Consider the following 20,408-nt stretch of genomic DNA (forward strand, 5'->3'; position numbering starts at 1 on the left):
AAATAACCCCAAAACATCTTTGAACCTCCACCATGTTTGACTGTAGGTACTGTGTTCTTTTCTTTGTAGGCCTCATTCCATTTTCTATTTTCCAAAAAGCTCTACCTTTGTCTCATCTGTCCTCAAAATGTTCTCCAGATGGATTGAGGCTGTTTGTGGTTGTACATTTTTGCAAACTCCAGTCTGGCTTTTTTATGCCTCTTTGTCAGCAGTGGGGTTCTCCTCAGTCTCCTGCCGTAGCGCTTCATCTCATTCAGATGACCATGTATGGTCCCAGCTGACACTTTTGCACCATGAGGCTGCAGGACAGCCTGAATTTGTGTGGAAGTTGACTAAGGATGTTTATCCACCATTCCAACTATCCTGTGGTGCATTCTTTTGTCATTTTTTCCTCTTCCGTCCACATCCAGGGAGATTAGCCACAGTTTCATGGGTTGTAAACTTCTTGATTATATTACACACAGTGGACAAAGGGATTTCAAGATCTCTGGAGATGGTTTGGTAACCTAGAGATTGTTCATATTTTTCCACAATTTTGCTTCTTAAGTCCTCAGACAATTCTCGGCTCTTCTTTCTCTTCTCCGTGCTTGGTGTGACACACAAAGGCACACAACACAATGGTTGAGTCAACTTTTATACATTCTAACTGGCTTCAGGTGTGATTTTTGTATTGCCAGCACCTGTTACTGCCACAGGTGAGTTTAAATGAGCATCACATGCTTGAAATAAAATGATTTACCCACAGTTTTAAAAGGGTGCCAACAATTTTGTTCAGCCCATTTTTGAGTTTTGTGCAAAATTATGTTAATTTTGGCTTTTGTCTTCTATTTTTTTTTTTTGTTGTTGTTGTTGTTCTAATGCACATAAATGAAATAGATGCCAATACTTTCGTCCATGACTGTATTTTGGGTGCAATTAAATAAAGACATATGTTAGATGCTCGATTGTCTCTTTGAGAGTAAACATCTTTGTCTTTGAGTCAAAGTTCTTTTATATAGCACATTTAAAATGACCAAAGTGCTGTACAAGCTTAGACATCAGATCAGTTATAAAATATAAGGAAACAGAACATGGTAAATGGCTTTGAGCTTGTACCGAAGTTTTCCAGTCATCTAACTAATCTTGTTCATATGCATTCATACACCACTGATGTAGCAGTGTGGACAATTTGGGATTAAGTGTCTTGCCCAAGCACACATCAACATGCAACTCCAGGAGCTGGGGATCAAGCCTTCAACCTGAGAGACCACCAGCTCTACCACTAAGTCACAGTCACCCCAAAACAATCAAAACATGATAGATTAGAGTAAAATGCCCTTGCATGATAAAGGTGTCTATATGTCAGGCTTTCCCAAACTTTAGTACACTGCAGCCCGGTTTAAGACCTAAAAATCTTTGTTTCATAAACTGGAATTTTCAGTGCAAATACTTAGCTTTTAGATATATGAACACGGCTTGGAAAGTGTTTGTGGGGTCAAAAAGTACAATTAATGAGCTACTGTCAGTATTTTTGTTTTAATCAGGCATCTACAAAGTTATTTTATGTTTTCAGTTCTAATTGTTATCTCGGTAAACTTACTTTGGTACCTAGCAAACTTTTCCCATGTAGCATTAATGCAAATACATTGATGAATTCTTAGAATCAGGAAGCGAGCAGTGTATTAGAACATTTAACAGAGTCTCACCAACTAATCCAACAGCAGTTTAACCTCCCAGACCTTGAATCAATTGTAGGGTATAATGCCTCCAACAGAATACCCACGACGACCAACCAGCAAGCAGACCGGATACCATCACTAGCCGGACATTACCTACTTCCACAACTCAAAAATATAAACACAACTTTACCTTCTTTCCAGCCAGGATTTCATTCATATTTCCTTCTTTGTTTTATGATTTTTGCTGCCTGTTGTGGAGGGACAGTAAACTGATATCGGTTATCGATAGTCATCCATGTTTGTTCTTATTTTGAAGCCACGTTTGATCACACAAGACTCTGTGAAATCCTGTGTGTGGGGAATCTTAACTGTGAATAAGTTAAGTTCTGACTAAGTACGGTACATGAAAAAAACATACTTACAGTACATCTGGAAAGTATTCATCACGCTTCACTTTTTCCACATTTTGTTATGTTACAGCCTCATTCCAAAATGGAATAAATTCATTTTTTTTCCTCAACTTTCTACACATGTGATGTCTTAGTTTTTTATTTTTAATGAATTTTCAAAATTTAAAAAAAAAAACTTTTTTCACGTTGCCATTAGGGGGTGTTGTGTGTTGAATTTTGAGGAAAAAAATGAATTTATTCCATTTTGGAATGAGGCTGTAACATAACTGTATGTATAACTGCACTGTATCAGTCCAGTCCTGATTAAATCTGCAGTTTTCTGTGTCAACTCTTCACTTCAGGCTTTTGGAGAGTGTAATTTTCCTTCCTGAGAATCAACACAAAAGATCCGTGTCCTCCGTTTGGTTTTCACCAATCAGGATGCAGCATATTATTGCAAACCTAGAGATGGACAACATGCCAGTCCCACAAATATGTAGCTAAAATATTTTGATTGTCGACAGGCAAAAGCTTAGAAATCACTTACATTTTGAAAGAAAATACAAATACAAAATAATATGTTTCAACCAAAATATACATTTCATTTTAGTGAAGTTGAAAGTCTGGCCCTCAAAGTGCCTGTGAAGACAAAATCCAGCCCTTGTACAAATGTAGTTGATGACCCCTGCTTTAGTAGCATCTGGTCTGTTGACCACAGGGCGTGTTGGCATAACAACTCAGCCAGTGAAGAGATGCTAGTACTGGTGTGATTTGACCTTGCTGGCTCTTCACAGTAGGAGATATTGATGCTGCATTTGGCACTAGCTATAAGCATCAAAGAGACTACTAATTGACTACAACATATAGTTACAATGCTCCAAGTAAGAAGTGGTAATCATGTGAATGACTGGCTCAAATACATTTGGTGAAAGATACAAGAATGTCAGCAGACTCCAGAAAAATTGATAAATAAGCTATGACTCATTGATTTGAAGATGTTTGATGAATAACGTGTTATTATAATATGCTCACATCTGAAATCCTATATCATATACTCTTTAAAAAATAGCAAATGCAGTGTAAAGTCTGGGTTAAGCAGCATGCAACAGGCTACATATGTTTGAAATGATTCATAATCCATCAGTAAGATTACATTTAGTTGCACATCTACTCCCACCTTGTAGACGTTTTAATTCACGAGGCAAGGTAAAGTCTTTGGTCCTTTTGCAGAACACAGCTCCACCATCATTACAACCTTGTTCTTTTCTAATTTATAAGCAGCAGCATAATATTGGTGTTACAGTGTGAGTTCACTTTGCCTTAAAGGACATCTAGCATGTTGGCAAAGAGCTTTACAAACACACATATAAAGACAAGCACTCACAGTGCTGTTCTGCCTTGCTGGCTCCAACATTATACTTTATGACTACCTTACATTACACCTCTGTTACTACCTCTGATGACAGATCAGGTGCAGATTTTCTTTGCACCACTGTAATATTTTCTACATTTAAGATGAGGAAACAGGGGTGTAAATATTCTGCCTTGAATTAGGATTGTCAAAGGGGCTTATGGTTTTATGCCAACATGCATTTAACAGATGGTACCCTGCACTGTAAACTTAAAAAAAAGCTTATTTCCATCCTGATAGCAAAAGCATAGAGTCCCACTGTAGTGCAGCTTTCTGGTATTTGTCCTAACAGAAACAGAAAGGATACTTATAAAATCTCCCCTGTTCACCTTGTTGTGTTGGTTTTTATGACTTGATCCATTGTTAATCTCAACAGTCTGTCACCAGCAGTCAATCAGTTAGTGTAAAAAGGGCCGGCTGAGTGTTGGTGATGGGCTGGATCACAACCTGATGACAAAGAATTCACAAACAGATGCACTCAGATATTGAAATAATGTGCTGAAATCAGCCATGTGGTGTTGGGGAAGGACGGTGCATGTGTGTTTATGCAGCCTGCTCATCATGTACTTGTTCATGTAGGTGTGACTGTGCTGTCTCAAGTGTCAATTTAGGGAAGAGACAAGTTCACAAAATCAAAAAATCTCAGACAGTGAGAGTAGAGCAGTGCAGAAGAAATAATCAAGTGATAGATGGCCTCTTTTGCAATTAAAGGATATGCATGCTTTCACTTTGCAGTGATTTCTTTTCCAAACTGTTTTTTCTTTTTTTTTTTCTTTTTTTTTATAAATTCAGATGCACCCTGGAATCAGATCGACCCCAACGTCTGCTGTCAGTCTCTCTTCTTTTAGGTCTCCCTTTGCAGTGGGATTTTTGATTCCTTATGTGTCCTTCCCTCGAGCTTTTGCTGTTGAAAAATCTTTAATTATCCAGCGACATGACACACCACTTAGCATTTTGAATCCCTGTTGCTGTTACACAACCCCACCCACACACAAGCACATTTATATACCTAAATTATGGATGCATCTTCCCTGAGTGTGGAGTATGACAGCTCTATTAGCTGTGGAAGTGTGTGTGTGTGTGTGCTGTCAGTGCCATCAGTGGTGTTGTTGAATCTTTTTAGGTTTTGATATTTGTAGTGCACTCATTGTCAAACTAAAGGTTATAAATAAAACTGTGTGATACAGGAAACAAAACAAATGTTTCAGCCGTGCAACATAGAACAAGCTTTGAGATTAGCAGACAGAGCACATCAGATGTGTGAGATTTCTGCTCATTATATGGTGTTTAATTTTAGCCTGATTGTTTAGGATTAAATTGGGTCAAGACTATTAGCAATAGTGTGCAAATGTTAATAAATTAAACTTCAACTATTAACTGCTCCATAAATTATGGACTAAAAGTAAACAAGATTGCAGGGAATAAAGACAGTGACACAATTCTCTGGTAGAGATTAGTTTAAGTTAAAATCAGAGATGGTCATGTGACCTGTTACAGTTTGGAAGATTTTCTTCAATAAAATGTTGATAGACAGACTTCACCATGAAATAAACATCTATTAAATGTACTCTTTTTGTTGTCAATAAGAGATTTTTTAAGGAAACAAAATCTGTATCATCAAATATTAGGGGTGTAAAGGTATGACCACGGATCAATTTGGTACGGGTCTCTCAATATGGTACAGACATGTACCGAACGAATACATGTGGAGTAAGTCTCTTAACATAGCACAACCCATCAGAATAATTGAAGCATTTGAAATGACACCACACAAACATGAACGTCACTGTGACAAGGAGAAAAAAACAGATCAAACACAGCTCCCTTTGGAAGTTTCACAGCATCTTTCTGGCAGGTTCTGAGAGGACAATAACAACAACTTTTAAAGTTATCTGAGCCAAAGTAAAGAAATTCTTCTTCTCCACCTTTCAACCAAAAGTCTCACCACTGGGGGATCATAATAAACCTAAATGTGGTACCTTTGAATGTCTGCCTTGGGGGAAAAGGAGAGGGGACTCTCATGTCTGCAGCTGTCATAGCATGCTAACAGTTATCCTCAGATCCAGAGAGACTCCATCCTCCTTATCAGCTCTAAGGCCTTGTCCACACGGAGACAAAAACTATATATTTAGTTTCGTTTTAAAAACTTTTCTGTAAATATGGCATCGTTTCAGGAAATGTTCGCATAAGCACGGAACAACTGAAAATGACTAAAAACACTGTAGTATATATGCCAAACCTGTAAGTGGCGCTTTAACACTGCCACGGAAATGCACCAAAAGAGAGACGAAGATTACGGAAAACTGCCACTAACTTTCTCCTAGTTACCCTTCTGGTTGTTCTCCGTGGTGGATTTAAGAACATCTGGTGTGTGCTGTTCTCAGTGGTGGTAAAGGAGCATACGATTTTGCTGTAAAAGCCATAATAAGCTCAGTAGCTTCTGCAGCATGAACACAGCCCTGTAATCCGACACGCTCATGCGGCGTAAGTGGGCTACGCTATGTATGACGTAATAATTTTGGCTGTCTACATGGAGACGAAACTGTAAACTTTTACAGATTTGTTCACTCTGGGACCTGGTTTCAAAAATTAGCGTTTACAGCCCAAAACGCCGTTTCCATGTGGATGAAACACTGATATGACAAAAAAACTTTTGTGTATACTCCTGAATTCATCTCTATGTCAATAGGGCCAATAAGGCTGTGAGAAGTGCACATAAACTTTGTAGTAGGTCCCATTGGTTAAGCAAGTCATCAAATAATGAAGTCTGTATTAAAATCAGCCTCTTGAATGTCAGCTGGGAAATTTGAAAATAAAGGAAAAGGTATCAATATGTCAATATATCAATAAAAATAACCTGTTATTGCTAAATTCATTACAGCGTTATTATGCATTGAAAACCTTTTTGAAGGAGGTTACAGCATTATTTTCATTTAAATGGTGTTAATTTAATCTATTTATTTTATATATTTTATTTTCCTAAATGTAAAACACCTAAGTATGCCTAAGCGCCTGAACTGTCCATGCTGCATTTAGACAATGTGTAAAAGAGAAGTTTTCAAGTTCCCAATTTAGAAGAAGATATTCTGTTTGGTTTGCTTTAATTTTCATTCCGAAATGCACCAAACTACAATTTTTTCATACCGGTACATCCCTATCTGATATATTTATCCTGAGGTCAGACCAGGAAAAAAAATACAATTGGAATCGGCCAATCAAATTCTAAACAGTACATCTCTGATTTAATTACTACATGAGCACAAATTAGTTCAAGGAGAACAGAATTTCAAACATAAGCCTTACAATGCACAAGAATAATGCATTAATTACAGAATGTCCACATTTTTCTCTTGCCAGAGCATGTCCCCGAACCGCCCCCCCCACCCACCCACCTTGGTCCCCTAAAATCCTGTGGGAACCACTGGTATATAATAAATGTGCTTTCAATAAATAAGCAAATAAATGACTCTACAACTCTATTTTGTGGGTGTGCAAGTCTGTTTGACTTCAACCGTCCTTTTATAACTAAGCTTTAAAAATGAAAATGCCACCTGAGGGTTTCGAGATAACCAGGAAGAATCTCAAATTACATCTTCTAAGTTTTTAATAAAATTTTAACTTAATCCACAGTGGCCTAAAGAACTAAAGCTCAAACTGGGCTTCTTTTGCAGAGGTTACTGCATTGAAGAGGCTATTGGCAGAGTTTTGGAGATACTGGCCCAGAAGGAATGCTCATAAATTGAGTGTTTTCAAAGTGTTCAGCTGTTTTCTCTACAGTATGACAGCTTTTCTGTTTGTCCTTTTTCCTACTGAGCCATAGCTTGATGGGATTAGCAGGCACCAATGGCCATGTTGGTCACTTTCAATGGCACAGGTCTAACAGGATTACTGCTAGCTCATCATGATACTAGAACAGCCACAGTGCTTGTTTGAAATCACTGGGGGGGCACTCAACTGTTCAGCATGAGTCCTACATGTGTCCACCTCACTTTTTCAGTCACCCTGAAGTGCTGGAATCTCTACTGTTTGACCTTTTGTTTGTTTTGTTGAAGTAGGAGAATAACTTATATGATTGTGACCTGGACTGGGTGTGAAATGTCATCACTTAATGTTTATCAGGGACTAAGAGTCTTTTCCAAGTCTTTTAATGTGTCAGTGAAAGTGATTCAGTGATGTTTGCATACCCACCCAGAAGAAGCTAACTTGCCTTTGTTGACAAGCCAAGTTTCAAAGAGCACTTTGCAGATTTTGCACAGCAAACTGATTCTGATAGTCTTTTTTTAATCCCAGACATTTCCCTTAATGTTAAAATCTGAAGCCTACATTAATCACAATCCAACATGACCACGTATAGATCTGTTGGAGTTTCAGGTAGAAAGAAGGTATTAGATAATTTTATGCTTTAATCCTTTATAAAAACAAATACTTCAACAGTACAATCTCCAGTTGCTGGGGTTTTGGCAGAGAAATGTTGTCCCATTCTTGTCTGATGTAGGATTCTAGCTGCTCAACAGTCCTGGGTCTGCTTTGCTCCAAATGTTTTCTATTGGTGAAAGGTCAGGACTGAAGGCAGGCAAGTTCAGCAACTGGACTCATGCTGTTGCGATGGAGGCAGTATGTGGTTTAGCATTGTTTTGCTGAAACGTACAAGGCCTGAAAAAGACATAGTGAAAGTGGCTTTCCAGATGTGTAAGCCACCCACACCATCAGAAATGCAGGCTTTTAAACCGTGCACTGATAACAAACTAGATGGTCGCTTTCCTCTTTCATCTGCAGAAAATGGTGTCCATGGTTTCTAAAAAGAATTTTGATTCATCTGACCACAGAACAGTTTTCCATTATCCTCAGTCCATTTTAATCAAGCTTTGATCCAGCGAAAACAGCAGTGTTTGGATCATGTTCACATATGGCCTCTTTTTGTATAATGCAGCTTTAACTTGTATTTGTTGATGACACAACTAACTGTGTTGACAGACAGTGATTGAAGTAAGTATTCTTGACCCTGTGCAGTGATTTGCTGTACAGAATCAGGTCTGGTTTTTAATGCAGTGTTGCCACAGGTCCTGAGGATCACAAACATCCATGTTGACCTTTGGCCTTGTCCCTTGTGCACAGAGATTCTCCAGATTCTCTGAATCTTTTGGTGATATTAAAGACTGTAGATGGTGGTGTATTCAAAGTCTTAACAATTTTACATGGAAAAATATTTTTTGCATCTATGCCAGAATTTTTAGATGCAGTTTTAAAGGGATTGGTGAACCTCTGCCCATCTGTACTTCTGACAGACTCCTTTCATACCCAGTCATGTTACTGACCTGTTGCCAATTAACCTTATCAGTTTCAAAATGCTCTGTGTTGTCCTGTCTCTACTTTTTTGAGATATGTTGCTTCCTTTAAATTCAAAATGAGCTAATATTTTTATGATATGATAAAATATCTCAGTTTCAACATATGATATGTTCTTTACATTCTATTGTGAATAGAATATTGGTTTATTAGATTTGCAAAAAATTACTGGTTTTATTTACATTTTACATAGTGCCCCAACTTTTTTGGATTTTGGGTTATATTTTTTAAGGTGTATTTTTTGTGCTTTTATGCTTTAATTTGACTGGAAAACGTAGTTGTAAATGACAGGGACAATGTACAGGATTTGTCAGACTTGATCCCAGACAGCTTTGGAAAATAGTCTCCAAACATAGGGGCCTGCTCCTATTGTCGGCCATTTCTGCCCCTTCAGTCGTGTTTTTAACTTTTTTCCAGAGATATATAAGGATGGTGGGGCCACTTTCATATACCTCACCATAAGGATATTAAAGTTAGTAAAACCAGTCTAATGTAGGTTAAGATATGCTTTGTGATTGGGCATGCTTAAATAACCATTTAATGACTAGCTAGGCAAATAACTAATCAATTTAAGCAGTTTGAGGTGGCCAGTCAGATTTCAGGGGGCTCCGGTCAGCTATTGATACCATTGGCTTTGCCACTGGATCGTTATTGGTGCTGCTATTTCCTGTTGTAATTTATCAGGGTGTTATAAATCAAGATATTGTTATGATTTTGGTTGCCAGTATATTTACAGTTTACAGTGTTATCTCAATTTAGTCATGAAAAAACAAATTAACAAGTTCATCTTTTCAAAATATTTGCTTTCAGAATTAGCATGGTAGCATTGATTTGTGCTGAAACTAAGAAGATACAAGCTTCCTACTCTAATGTGGACCATATTTCATTTAATTTCAAGAATTTGTTGAGGGCCAGTCAAGAATGGCTCACGGGCCGCATTTGGCCCCTGGGCCATAATTTGGACATCCCTGCTTTAATAGAAAGAAAGCCTATGCATGAACGCATAAACAAATTACTTAACAGCTGATTTGATATCTACACAGCCTCAGTTCTATTTCCTTTCTGTTACTCTTTATGATACCTCTTTTAACTTGAAGAAGGCCCATGGTAGCACAGTAAAAGTCCCTGAACAGTTAAAACAGCGTTAAAGTGAGTGATAGTGGCAGCATTTAGGTGTATGTAGTTAGTCAGCAGCTTTTTATTACACTGTGAAGAATACTTTCTCGCAGAGATGGTGGGTAAGAGAAAGGAGAAGGACAATGCACTGAAGATAATGTCAATGGTTAACATTAAAATGGCTTTACTTCTTAGTTTACCTTAGGGAATTGGCTCCCCTGCTTGTGCATAATCCACTTTTCTTCCCAGCCCTGATTGGAGAGTACCATGTGGCGTTTAGTGTACGAGTCATAGGCACTTTCCAGTTACAAGTCCCAAGTTAACACCCTCGGTACACGGCCCAACAGAGTTGAGATCAAACCATTAAAAGGAATTACAGGGCCATTTCAATTTGGATTGGCATTTAGTAATAGACTGGAGGAAGAGAGATTAGTGGAGAAAAGAGTTTGTCAGAAGTGAACTTGGGTAAAAATGTTCTAGGATGAAGTGAGAGGAGAGGAAGTGCCCCCACAGCGAGAATGTTAAGTGTGTTTACAAAATGAAAATCTCTTGGTGCATCTCTTCGCTCCTCCGTCTGCACCATGCCACTCTAAACTACACACCGCCATCGCACCTAATCAGCCAATCACGGCTGGATTCTAAGAGGCCTGATTGGCTGATTAACCAAGCTCATTAACACACCACCCAGTGCGACCACAAACACACACAGCGACACAGGCAGGCACACACACAATGTGAAAATGACTGAGTGAAGCGTGCTCAGTGTGTCTGTGTGCATCTGCATAATCTACGCAGGCATCAGTTATCGTCTTAACATTTGGGAAATGTTTTCAGCCTGGGTGGGCAACATGCCTCCAAGGCCCGAAGTGCTAGAAATAAAAAGTTGTTTAACCCCTTTAAGTGTGTAAAAACGGTTTTTACTTTGAATTAGAATTTAAAATACAGGCTGTATCTTAATAAGTGATAACAGTGGGTGGACGGAGGTTTAAGGTGCTAGAAACTATGAGTTTCTTAACATAATCTGGCTGTAACAATCTAAGTCTTATGTACAAACAAAGCTGCCATTTTTTGTGCAAACAGAAAGACAAATGGCCTAAAGTGACATTTTTCACGACATGATTTTCAGTGAAGATCATCTTACCTGGCAGTTAATGCAAACATTTGACATGACAGTTTGTAATGGGTAGTTACTGATATGAAAAATTATCTACACATAATATTTTCACATAAATGAAGACTGCATGGACGAGGTTTTCAGTGTTGGAGTATTCTGGGTATGCAGTTTGAAGTTTGAGTGCTTTTAGCACTTCACTGTCATCCTATTATTGTAAACAGGCAGCTTGGAGAGCAAAAGAGGCAGATGGCAGTGGCATGAGTCATAAAGCACATATACAATCATCCAAAGATGCTTTGGCATTGTAATGATCCTGTGTAAGTACCACCATAGATATCCCTTTTCTGTGCCAAGTCCAGTAAGACTAAACCCAAATTTAAAGTCACACTCGTCTGCTAGTCCAAAGTTAAAATAACATGCAGAAGACATTACAGTTAGTCATTAGATTTTTAACCTGGTTATACATTGACAGGAGCACAGTGGTTTATAGTTAATGATATCATATTGGTTTGCTGAGTGTCTAACACTGGCGATGCTAGTAGTACCGCAAGATTTCCACAAGTTTAAGTTGTCAGCCTAACTGCCGACTCATAACCTAATCACAGCCTGCTACTTATTTCCTGTTTTTGAATTAATAACTGATTATGTCTAACAAGTTTTGGCTCACTTTTCTTGAACATATTAGATTTATTTCAATAGCGTATCAACTTAAATGAAAGTGATTTTATATTTTTAAAAATCTTTGCAATAATAACATAAAACTAAAAGTCATTGTGGTGAAATCACTCATTATAGATTTTGTGTTAGGGGTTGTTAAACTGACCTTTAGGGGGGGTGATTGGATCAGTCAATTGCATTATAAAGAAAACAACCAATGGGCCGGTGCCCCTGCTTCATGGGCCACTGATGAATGGAAAAATAATCATAAATAAATACCAGTCTGAAAGTGTGTCGGCCCACCAGGAAGATGCCTGGTATCCCAGATCGCCAGTCTACCTCTGCTTGGATTGATAGAGGTCTAAGACACAGCATTATGTCTAAAGTCTATTTTAGCAGTTTCCCTCATCTCTGTAACATTCACAGAAACCATTTTAGCACAGTTCAGCACCTTGGCTATCACCAGGGAGCTCTATTAGGGTATGTAAGAATGATGAGCCTGTAAAAGATGTTTATATTATAAGAAACTTGACCTTTTTGTGGTTGACAGCCAATGGTACATTGAATAAAATGAAAAAAAAACAAAAAAAAAAACATGATCTAAAACTGATGAATAAAGTTACATTTACATTCAGGAACTTAAATATGTCTGTGTTTTTTTTAAGAAACAATATTAGCTGAAACACAATACATCGTTTCAAACCCCTCTGATTTACACAGGAGGTTAACGTTAGCGCCGAAGCTAGTTCAATATCAAGGCAGTTTCAGTGGTGTAACTGAAACTGGATGGGCTTGTCATTGTAGTTACGGTGTGCAGGACTTTGGTGTTTTGGGAACATCAGTGTGGATGCTTGTAATGTTTTTATCTACAGGAATAACCATGGGATTTCCTTCACAAAGCAGCAGACCACTTTGCTCCTCTCTCTGCCTGTTTTATTTTTACTCCATGTCATGTTGATTGGCTAGATCTCACGTGACGTCTTAGCCAATCAAATAGAGTTGTGGGCGGGACATTTGGTAAGGCAGAGAGAATGGCAACTGAGCAGCTGATGCAGTAGAACCTAAGTAGTGGACTTTTTAATTGATTAATGACGCTTATTGGTGATCAGTGGAATAAAACGCTGATACCTATAACCTATAATCAGCCAGATTGATTATTGGTGGACCCCTATTAAAGACCTTAGCATTCGCACCCCTCTAGCTGGTCACTTTTTCCCTGCAGGCTGACTGCTACTTCATCTGTCTGCAGAAAGCCCTATTAATGTCTCTACACTTGTGCTGGAGTTACCTATTGGTTGATAGGGCGACTTAACCTGATAAAGTGTACGCACAACTTTATCCTCATTTTCTAGATGAAATGCTGCCAACTGACTCTTCACTGTAAGATGTCATCGGCTACAGTGCTGGTTTACATTTGGGTAGTTGAGCAACATTGAAGCAGTTATTAACTGAAGCTACAGCCCCGTTTAGTGGCAGCCAACTGTTTGATGCAGCATTTGCAAGCTTGAATTAATAAAAATATGACTGCTTAGTAAGTTTAGTGCTGCAGACTGCTAGTGCACATCCCTAATTAAAAAGTGAATGTTTTACAGATTCCTCCAATGTCGATGTAACATTTGAATCCCTGCAAAGATGCTTCCCATCTCAAGAGGACATACGTAGTAGTCAGGCTATTGTTTTTAAGACTGTTATCATAGAGACTCAGTAAGTTTTAAAGCATGGAACTCATAAAATAGAAAGGTATTATGTGGGAGGTGATTTCACTTTTCAAAATCCAGAAAAAAAGCCATGTTTTACGGAAGACCTATACAAGAGTAGAAATACAGAGATTAAACTTTGATTTTTTCGAAATGGTGTCTTCTGAATTTCCCCTACCTGTGGTGGCAGGATGTTCCTGGAGAGTAAAGCTTCCATCAGAAAGCTGTTTCACTCTGCTGACTCTTTCTTTGGTGCTGGAGGCGACTGCAGTGGAATCCTGGCATAACATTTCAGAGCACATCCAGGGGGAGAACAAGGAGGGGGCTCAGACGGATGTATGCTTTTCGGTCGATGCAATGTTTGACATGCTGCCAGTGTAGAGAGAGAGAGTAATTCAGCTGAAAGTGTACTTTATATCTATTATGAAAACTGTATTATTTCAGCTTCACTAAGAAGTCATGCCCCTGTGTTTTAAATTTGCCATTGGCTCCAATATCAATTGCATAACAAAAAGCTTATATTCCACATACATATCACACAATTTCTACACTTCCTTCTCCCCGTCTTCCCCTCATTCATCCCCTTATGCCATTACCATTTATATTTTCCCATGCAGTGCACGATAGCTCACAGAGTGCAGCAGGGCCCTAAGGCAGATCAATGCCAATATTTATTTCATGTCCAATTACTGGGGCCGGGCCGCAGTCCGGAGAATGCAGCGATGAAAGTAAGCGTCCTCTCAGAGCGGCACGCAGAAGCCGTATTAGAAGTGCAGCCTGCAGCCTAAGCTTCGAGAGCGAGGCGTATGAGTACAAGTGCAGGTTATGGGATTCCAATAGAGCAAGCTACAGGCATTACCAGGGGGTGAAGCCTCTAAAAAGCTGAGCAAAATCCCATTGCTTACAGTATGAGATCCCCCACCACTATCCTTTTTCCTTTTCTTCATGTGTTTTTAGGCTGCTGCTTTTAAAATCTAGCACTTTTTTTTACTACATGGATGCTACCTTACTTCAATCTATACAGCAGCCATAACCTGTCAGTGTCTGAGACTAAACATAGCAAAGCAATGTTTTATCATTTGAACTCAACCAAGACTTCTTCAGGTTTTGACATGCAAGTCTTTTATTTTCTGTCCATTTGATGGCCTAGCTTTATTAGGTGGATGTGTATTTAACATAGTCAAAATCCTTCATTAACTGCTGATTCTGTTTGATGTTTGATTATAACTGTCAAATGAACTGCTGTATCACTTAATGACCTGCTCTATCCTTTCTCTCTTGTCTCTTCTTTATAGATTTGTTCTTGACAACTGCAGGACCTAAGTATGAGACCTGGATCAACAAGGTAAGAGGCTTCTTTGTAACATTTGTGTGTTGTTGCTTTGTTCCATTTCTCCTTTTGATTGACTTTTCAAGACATCATTTAAGTTACAGTTGCCAAGAAACCATTGTTTTTCTTTCACACCTGTTAGACATTTGACAAAATTCCCTCAAAGAAACTGAATCACATTAACAGGACTGGGAGGCATATGCAGATGCATAAAATACAAAAAAAAAGAGAACGATCTTTACTGTTTTTAATAAGAAAAAAAGTCTGCCAAAAATCTGAATTTCACTTCAGTGTTTTGAAATAAAATAGACTATCCACATGTGTTTGTGTTCTTTAAAGTTTTAAATTTAGAGTTTGTAGATTAGAATTTTTGCACAAACAAGCATTAATGCATACATGTATACCCACATTATTTAGATTTAAAGGTGCAGTGTGTAAAATTGGGACTATCAACATCCAACAGTCAGTTCTGGAGTGTGATGCTCATTTCTCTGGTGATAACTGTGGGAACCAGTGAAGTTTAAATATAAATACATGCTTAACTGTTATTTGGTTCCTTCTATGGTGCCATAGAAACAGGCAAAATGCAAAAATCCAAGATGGCAGCGTCCTTAGAGGGGACCCTCCCTATGTATGAGTAAAAGGCTTATTCTGAGTTAATTTAAAACATAAATTTAAAAAATGTGTTATCAGATGTCAACACTAATTTAGATCAATCTATTTATAAATGTTATGTTTCATTTTAACCAAGCTTGTTTTGCTAAATGCTAATAGGCTAAATATTACACACTGCACCTTTAATTTTTAATCTGAGTCATCACTTAACCAAAACTCTCATATTGTACATAATAGGTATGATGTGTGTCTATATACAGTGCCTATAAAAAGTATTCACCCCCTTATGTTTTAACTTTTATTTATTTTTTAAAAATCAATCTGGATCAATATAATTTGGCTTTTTTTGACCAAAGAAATTCTAAAGATAGCTTTTAATGTCAAAGTGAAAACAGATTTAAACAAATAATGTCAATTAAATTAAAATAAGTAATAGAAAATAAGTGACTGCTTAAATATTCACCCCCTCTAAGTCAGTATTAAGTAGTCACCTTTGGCTGCAATCACAGCATTGAGTCCGTGTGGATAGGTCTCTATTAGGCTTGTACATCTGGACACTGCAACTTTACTCCATTCTTCTTTGCAAAGCTGCTTAAGCTCTGTCGGGTTGTATGGGGATTGGGTGTGAACAGCCCTTTTCAAGTCCAGCCACAAATTCTCTGTTAGGTTGAGATCTGGGCTTTGACTCCAGAACATTCAGCCTGTTCTCTTCAAAACATTTCTGTGTAGCTTTCCCTGCACACTTTGGGTCTTTGTCTTACTGGAAAATAAATCTTCTTCAAAGCCATAGTTCTCTTGCAGACTGAATAAGATCGTCCTGCAGGATTTTCCTATATTTTGTGGCTTTTATGTTATTCTCTGCCCTTACAAGCCTCCTATGGCTGGCTACTGAGAAGCATCCCTACAGCATGATGCTGCCACCACCATGTCTCTCAGTGGGGATGGCGTGTTTGTGGTAATGTGTAGTGTTTGCTGTCTACCAAACATAGCGTCTTGTCTGATGGCCAGAAAACAACATTTTGATCTCATGAGACCAAAGAACTTTCTTCTGCTTGACCATGGAGTCTTCCACATGTTTTTTGGTGAACTCAAGATTTAATATGACTCTTCACTAATTGTAAGACAACTAGCACCAAATGTGTGGACCTCTGTTGAATTAGTTCAGTCCCTTTAAAGGGGGTGAACATTTATGGAGACTTTTATTTTACTTTCTATATTGTTGTTTAATGAAATTACTTTGTAGAAATCTATTTTCACTTTGACAGTCAAGAGGATTTTTGTGAAAGATTTTTGTCAAAAAAGACAAGTTACATTGACCTTAATTGACTTATAAAATCAATAAACAAGTAAAACATCTGAGTGGGTGAATAAAGGCACTGTATGGAAAAGTTGGTACACATCAGAATTGTAAATGTTAATTTCTAAGATTCTGAATCAATTCAAAATGTAAAAAAAAAGAAATTAAACCGACATTATTGCATCATAAGTACATTTTCAACAGCAGACACTCTTGAATTTGCAAACCTGCTGCTGGTATTTTCCCCATACGGTCTCCACTTTCCCTGGAGCACAGATGCAGCAGGGGGTGTGTCGGTAATGTTTACATTGCTGTGTCTGACATCCTGACAGACTGCCTAAACGGTCAATGGAGCCATGAGTTACTCAGCCTGTCTCGTTTTCACTTAAGAAAAGTTAAGACTCGCACACGGATTCGACAGTCTCCCCTGGTAAAAGGAAGCGTGACCTGATGTGCTAAGTGTGTCGAACAAAAGTAGTGTAGTCTACTCCAAGAACAAGTCAAAAACCTGAGCTCACATCATACATCTATGATATGGAGTTAAACTAAGATGAATACAAGCCAGAAACTGCAAAGACAATAAAAATGACAGGATCTTTTGTCTGTTTCTTGTCAAAGTCCAGTGTTACAGTTTAACAAGTGACTATATTAACTGATGATATTACATCATATTAGTCTGTGGTTAATAGTGGTAATAGTGGATATCATAACCTTAAACAGTCCCTTGTTCTTTTTTTTTTTTTTTTTTTTTTTTTTTGTTAAATTCGCCTCCATTCTGAACATTAAGTCTGGAGGAAACCAGCCACCTGCCCGATCCCATTCCAACAGTGAAGTATGGTGGTGGAAGCATAATGCTGTGAGAGTGTTTCTCAGCAGCAGCACTGGAAGACTGCATCATCAACAGCAAAGGCTTTAGTTTTATCATTATTTTTTCACTTTAAAGATTCTGATAAAATACTTTTCTGTCAACCTCACACCTTTTATGTGTATTAAATTATTTTTGAGCACAAATTAATGTCTTTGTTTTAGGTATTCCTCTGTATTTACATTATTGTAATCAGAGAAAAATGTAACAAATATGAGCTAAAATGCTCTAACTTTAATACATTTTATGGAGCCTTTTGATGTCAAACAGTAGTTTACAGATCCTGGAGTACAGCAAGCAGGTGAGCAGAGACTGATGGCACCCCTCGACTCATTTCGTCACTGCAACAAACAGATCTGCAAAGCATTTCTGAGCTTGGGGTGCAGGATTCTGGGCTCTGCTGCAGGACTCGTTTATATTCTGCGAGAGCAGAGAGAGGAGACTGTGGCTCTGAGTTTTTGTCGAAGGGGCCTGTTTGAAATTCAGCAGGTCGAGGCACCAGTCGAACACTAGTCTATCTTATCACAGTGAGGGGGAATGGAAGAAAGAAAGAGGAGGGGGATGGGGAGAAGTGAGAAACAGAGAGAGATTGAAGGATTTGTCAGAAAAGGTGTGCGAGGAAAGAGAGAGACCAAGCAGGAGAAAAATGGAGAAAATAAGCTGCCTTCTTTCAAAAACCAGTGGGATGTGCAACATGTAGGAGGAATGATTATCAGGTGAAAGAAAGCAGGGGGATAGTTAGAGGCAGAGATGATGCTCATTTTGAATTTCTTGGGAGTTGAAGCACTTCATTTTTCATCTTCAGCGGTTATGTGCTTTTAACCTTTTTCTAGCCTTCTTTTTCAGTTTGAGAGACTTTAAAGAGCGTGCTAGGTGGAGAAGCTTTGTTCATAAGCCAAGGATATGTGCATAGTTTTTTTATAACGACAATCATTTTTTTCAATCTTAAAATCCTCTAAATAACAATTAAAGAAACTGCCATATATTTTGGACAAACATCCATGCCTCTTAGTGAAGTAATCCTGACTTTTATGATCCTCTTATCATTTCTATCATACCACCAGCATTGAAATATATCTGCAATCATCAGAAGAGTTTTCATTAAACTTGATACGACCGTCCATGTGTCACTGAGGAAGGATAGTAAAAACATTTACCCTCTAAGTTTTATTTTGTGAAATCTTGAGCAAAGGTTTTGTTAACCCAATTATCTCCAGTCGAGTATACTGTATGTGCAGCTAATGGCATTATCAATAGAAAGGATGAGGATTGCAGGACTATAACACATCGAAAATGCATAGAACTGTCCATCCTGTTGAAGACTTTCATCCTGGCAGCTGTGAAAGGAGAAGGATTTTCCCCCACTGTTTATACGATTACATAAAAGTCGCCAAAGCTAAGCTCTGGCTGGACTGGACGATTTGATTATTGTCCCAAGTGCTGTATCAGGGTCCAAAGTGAAAAAGATGAGCAGTTCGGAGTCTATCTCTGTCTCAAAGCAAGAAGGTTCCTGGTTGCAATCTTCTGTGTGGAGTTTGCATGTGTGCAGATCAGAACAAGATAAGCACTTTAGATAACTGAGGGATAACTGTCAATGTAATGTTACCCAAAGATCATCCATTGTATTATTTCTTTCATTGAGCTTTATCTATATCTCAAAAAATCCCTGATACATGCTCTCATTTTTAGTTATTTCAAAAGTAAAACAGAACAGAATTAAAATCAAAATCAGTTTAAAGACAAAGAATAACAGCTACATGCAAAGTAGAGTAGTTTAAAATCATAGCTCTAAACTCACCCATAGGAACAAGCATGGTTTTTAATGGTTGTTTCAAAGTGTTCTATGAAAATGCAGCATAGAAGATAAGGTGTTTTTTTCCAAATTAAGTGTTTGTCTGTGAGACTTTATCAGACCGTTACTAGAACGCATTGAAGAGTTATTGTGAGACCGATTTAATAATGAAGCAATAAAAAATAAGTAATAAAAATAAAGCCAGCGTCTGTTATGACTCACTGTTGGAGGCACCTCTTCATATAAATTTCAACAATGAGTGAAGCAACTTTTGTCTGTAATTTTATTAAACTAATATGTCTTCCATTTTTCATAACAGGTTACTACGTGACATTCAGGAAATTAAGAGCACTATGTTCCTTATGTACAGAGAAAATGGTCTGTTGACTGTTGATATGGTGTGAACAAAAACTAATAACATATTGTTTTATAAAGAATATTAAGTGTAGAATCCTATGTTAGGTCAAATTAACAAGAAGCCAAAGATCATTATGTGTACAGTTGTGCTCTGGAACTTCTCTTTAGCTTTATTAGCCAGCAGGTTTAATACCACTACAGAGGAGAACTGAGTTTGTTTGTTGTGTGACTTTAGGGAAACTGAAAATGAGACTCATTTTCTGTTTTACTGTCCAGTTCATGATGACTTAAGGGGTGTACTTTTTAGAAAAATGTCCTCCATTGATATGGAGTTTTGTTTAAGAAAATGAACTTTTTAATAGGAGATTTTATCTGCAAAGCCTGGGAGAAAAGGCAAAATAAATTGTGTAATACTGAGCTGGAAAATCATGTAATTAATCAGATGACGGAGTTATACATGGAATTAAGAAAGCAAGAGAGCAGGTAAAGGCAACCTAATGCACATTGCCTTAATCCAGATCAGATGATAAGTTATTTTTTTTCTGCTGAAACTTAAGAAGTTAGTTTTGTTTCTGCACTGTAAAACCCAATTACTAAATCATACTTTAAAAGAAATCATGAAAACTGACTGCCTTTAGAAGCTAAGTATAAAGTTCACTACGTATTGTTTGTTGCATTTAAAATGATTTTTAGTGTTGTGCACTTGCACTTGAGTTTAACTAACGTAAGATACTTTGTTATTAATACTTGATTTTTTAATGTAA

At 37.8% G+C, this 20,408-nt stretch overlaps 1 protein-coding gene across 1 annotated transcript in view; it reads left to right on the forward strand.

Annotated features, from left to right (window-relative positions):
* itfg1 (integrin alpha FG-GAP repeat containing 1) overlaps positions 1-20,408 on the forward strand; it is a 279,079-nt gene that overhangs the window by 35,103 nt on the left and 223,568 nt on the right. Inside the window, exon 7 of the mRNA XM_041793923.1 lies at positions 14,684-14,733. Within this exon, the coding sequence (XP_041649857.1) occupies positions 14,684-14,733 (50 nt within the window). The remainder of the gene's footprint in view (positions 1-14,683; positions 14,734-20,408) is intronic.

This window comes from Cheilinus undulatus, linkage group 1 (assembly GCF_018320785.1).
Source record: "Cheilinus undulatus linkage group 1, ASM1832078v1, whole genome shotgun sequence".
NCBI lineage: Eukaryota > Metazoa > Chordata > Actinopteri > Labriformes > Labridae > Cheilinus > Cheilinus undulatus.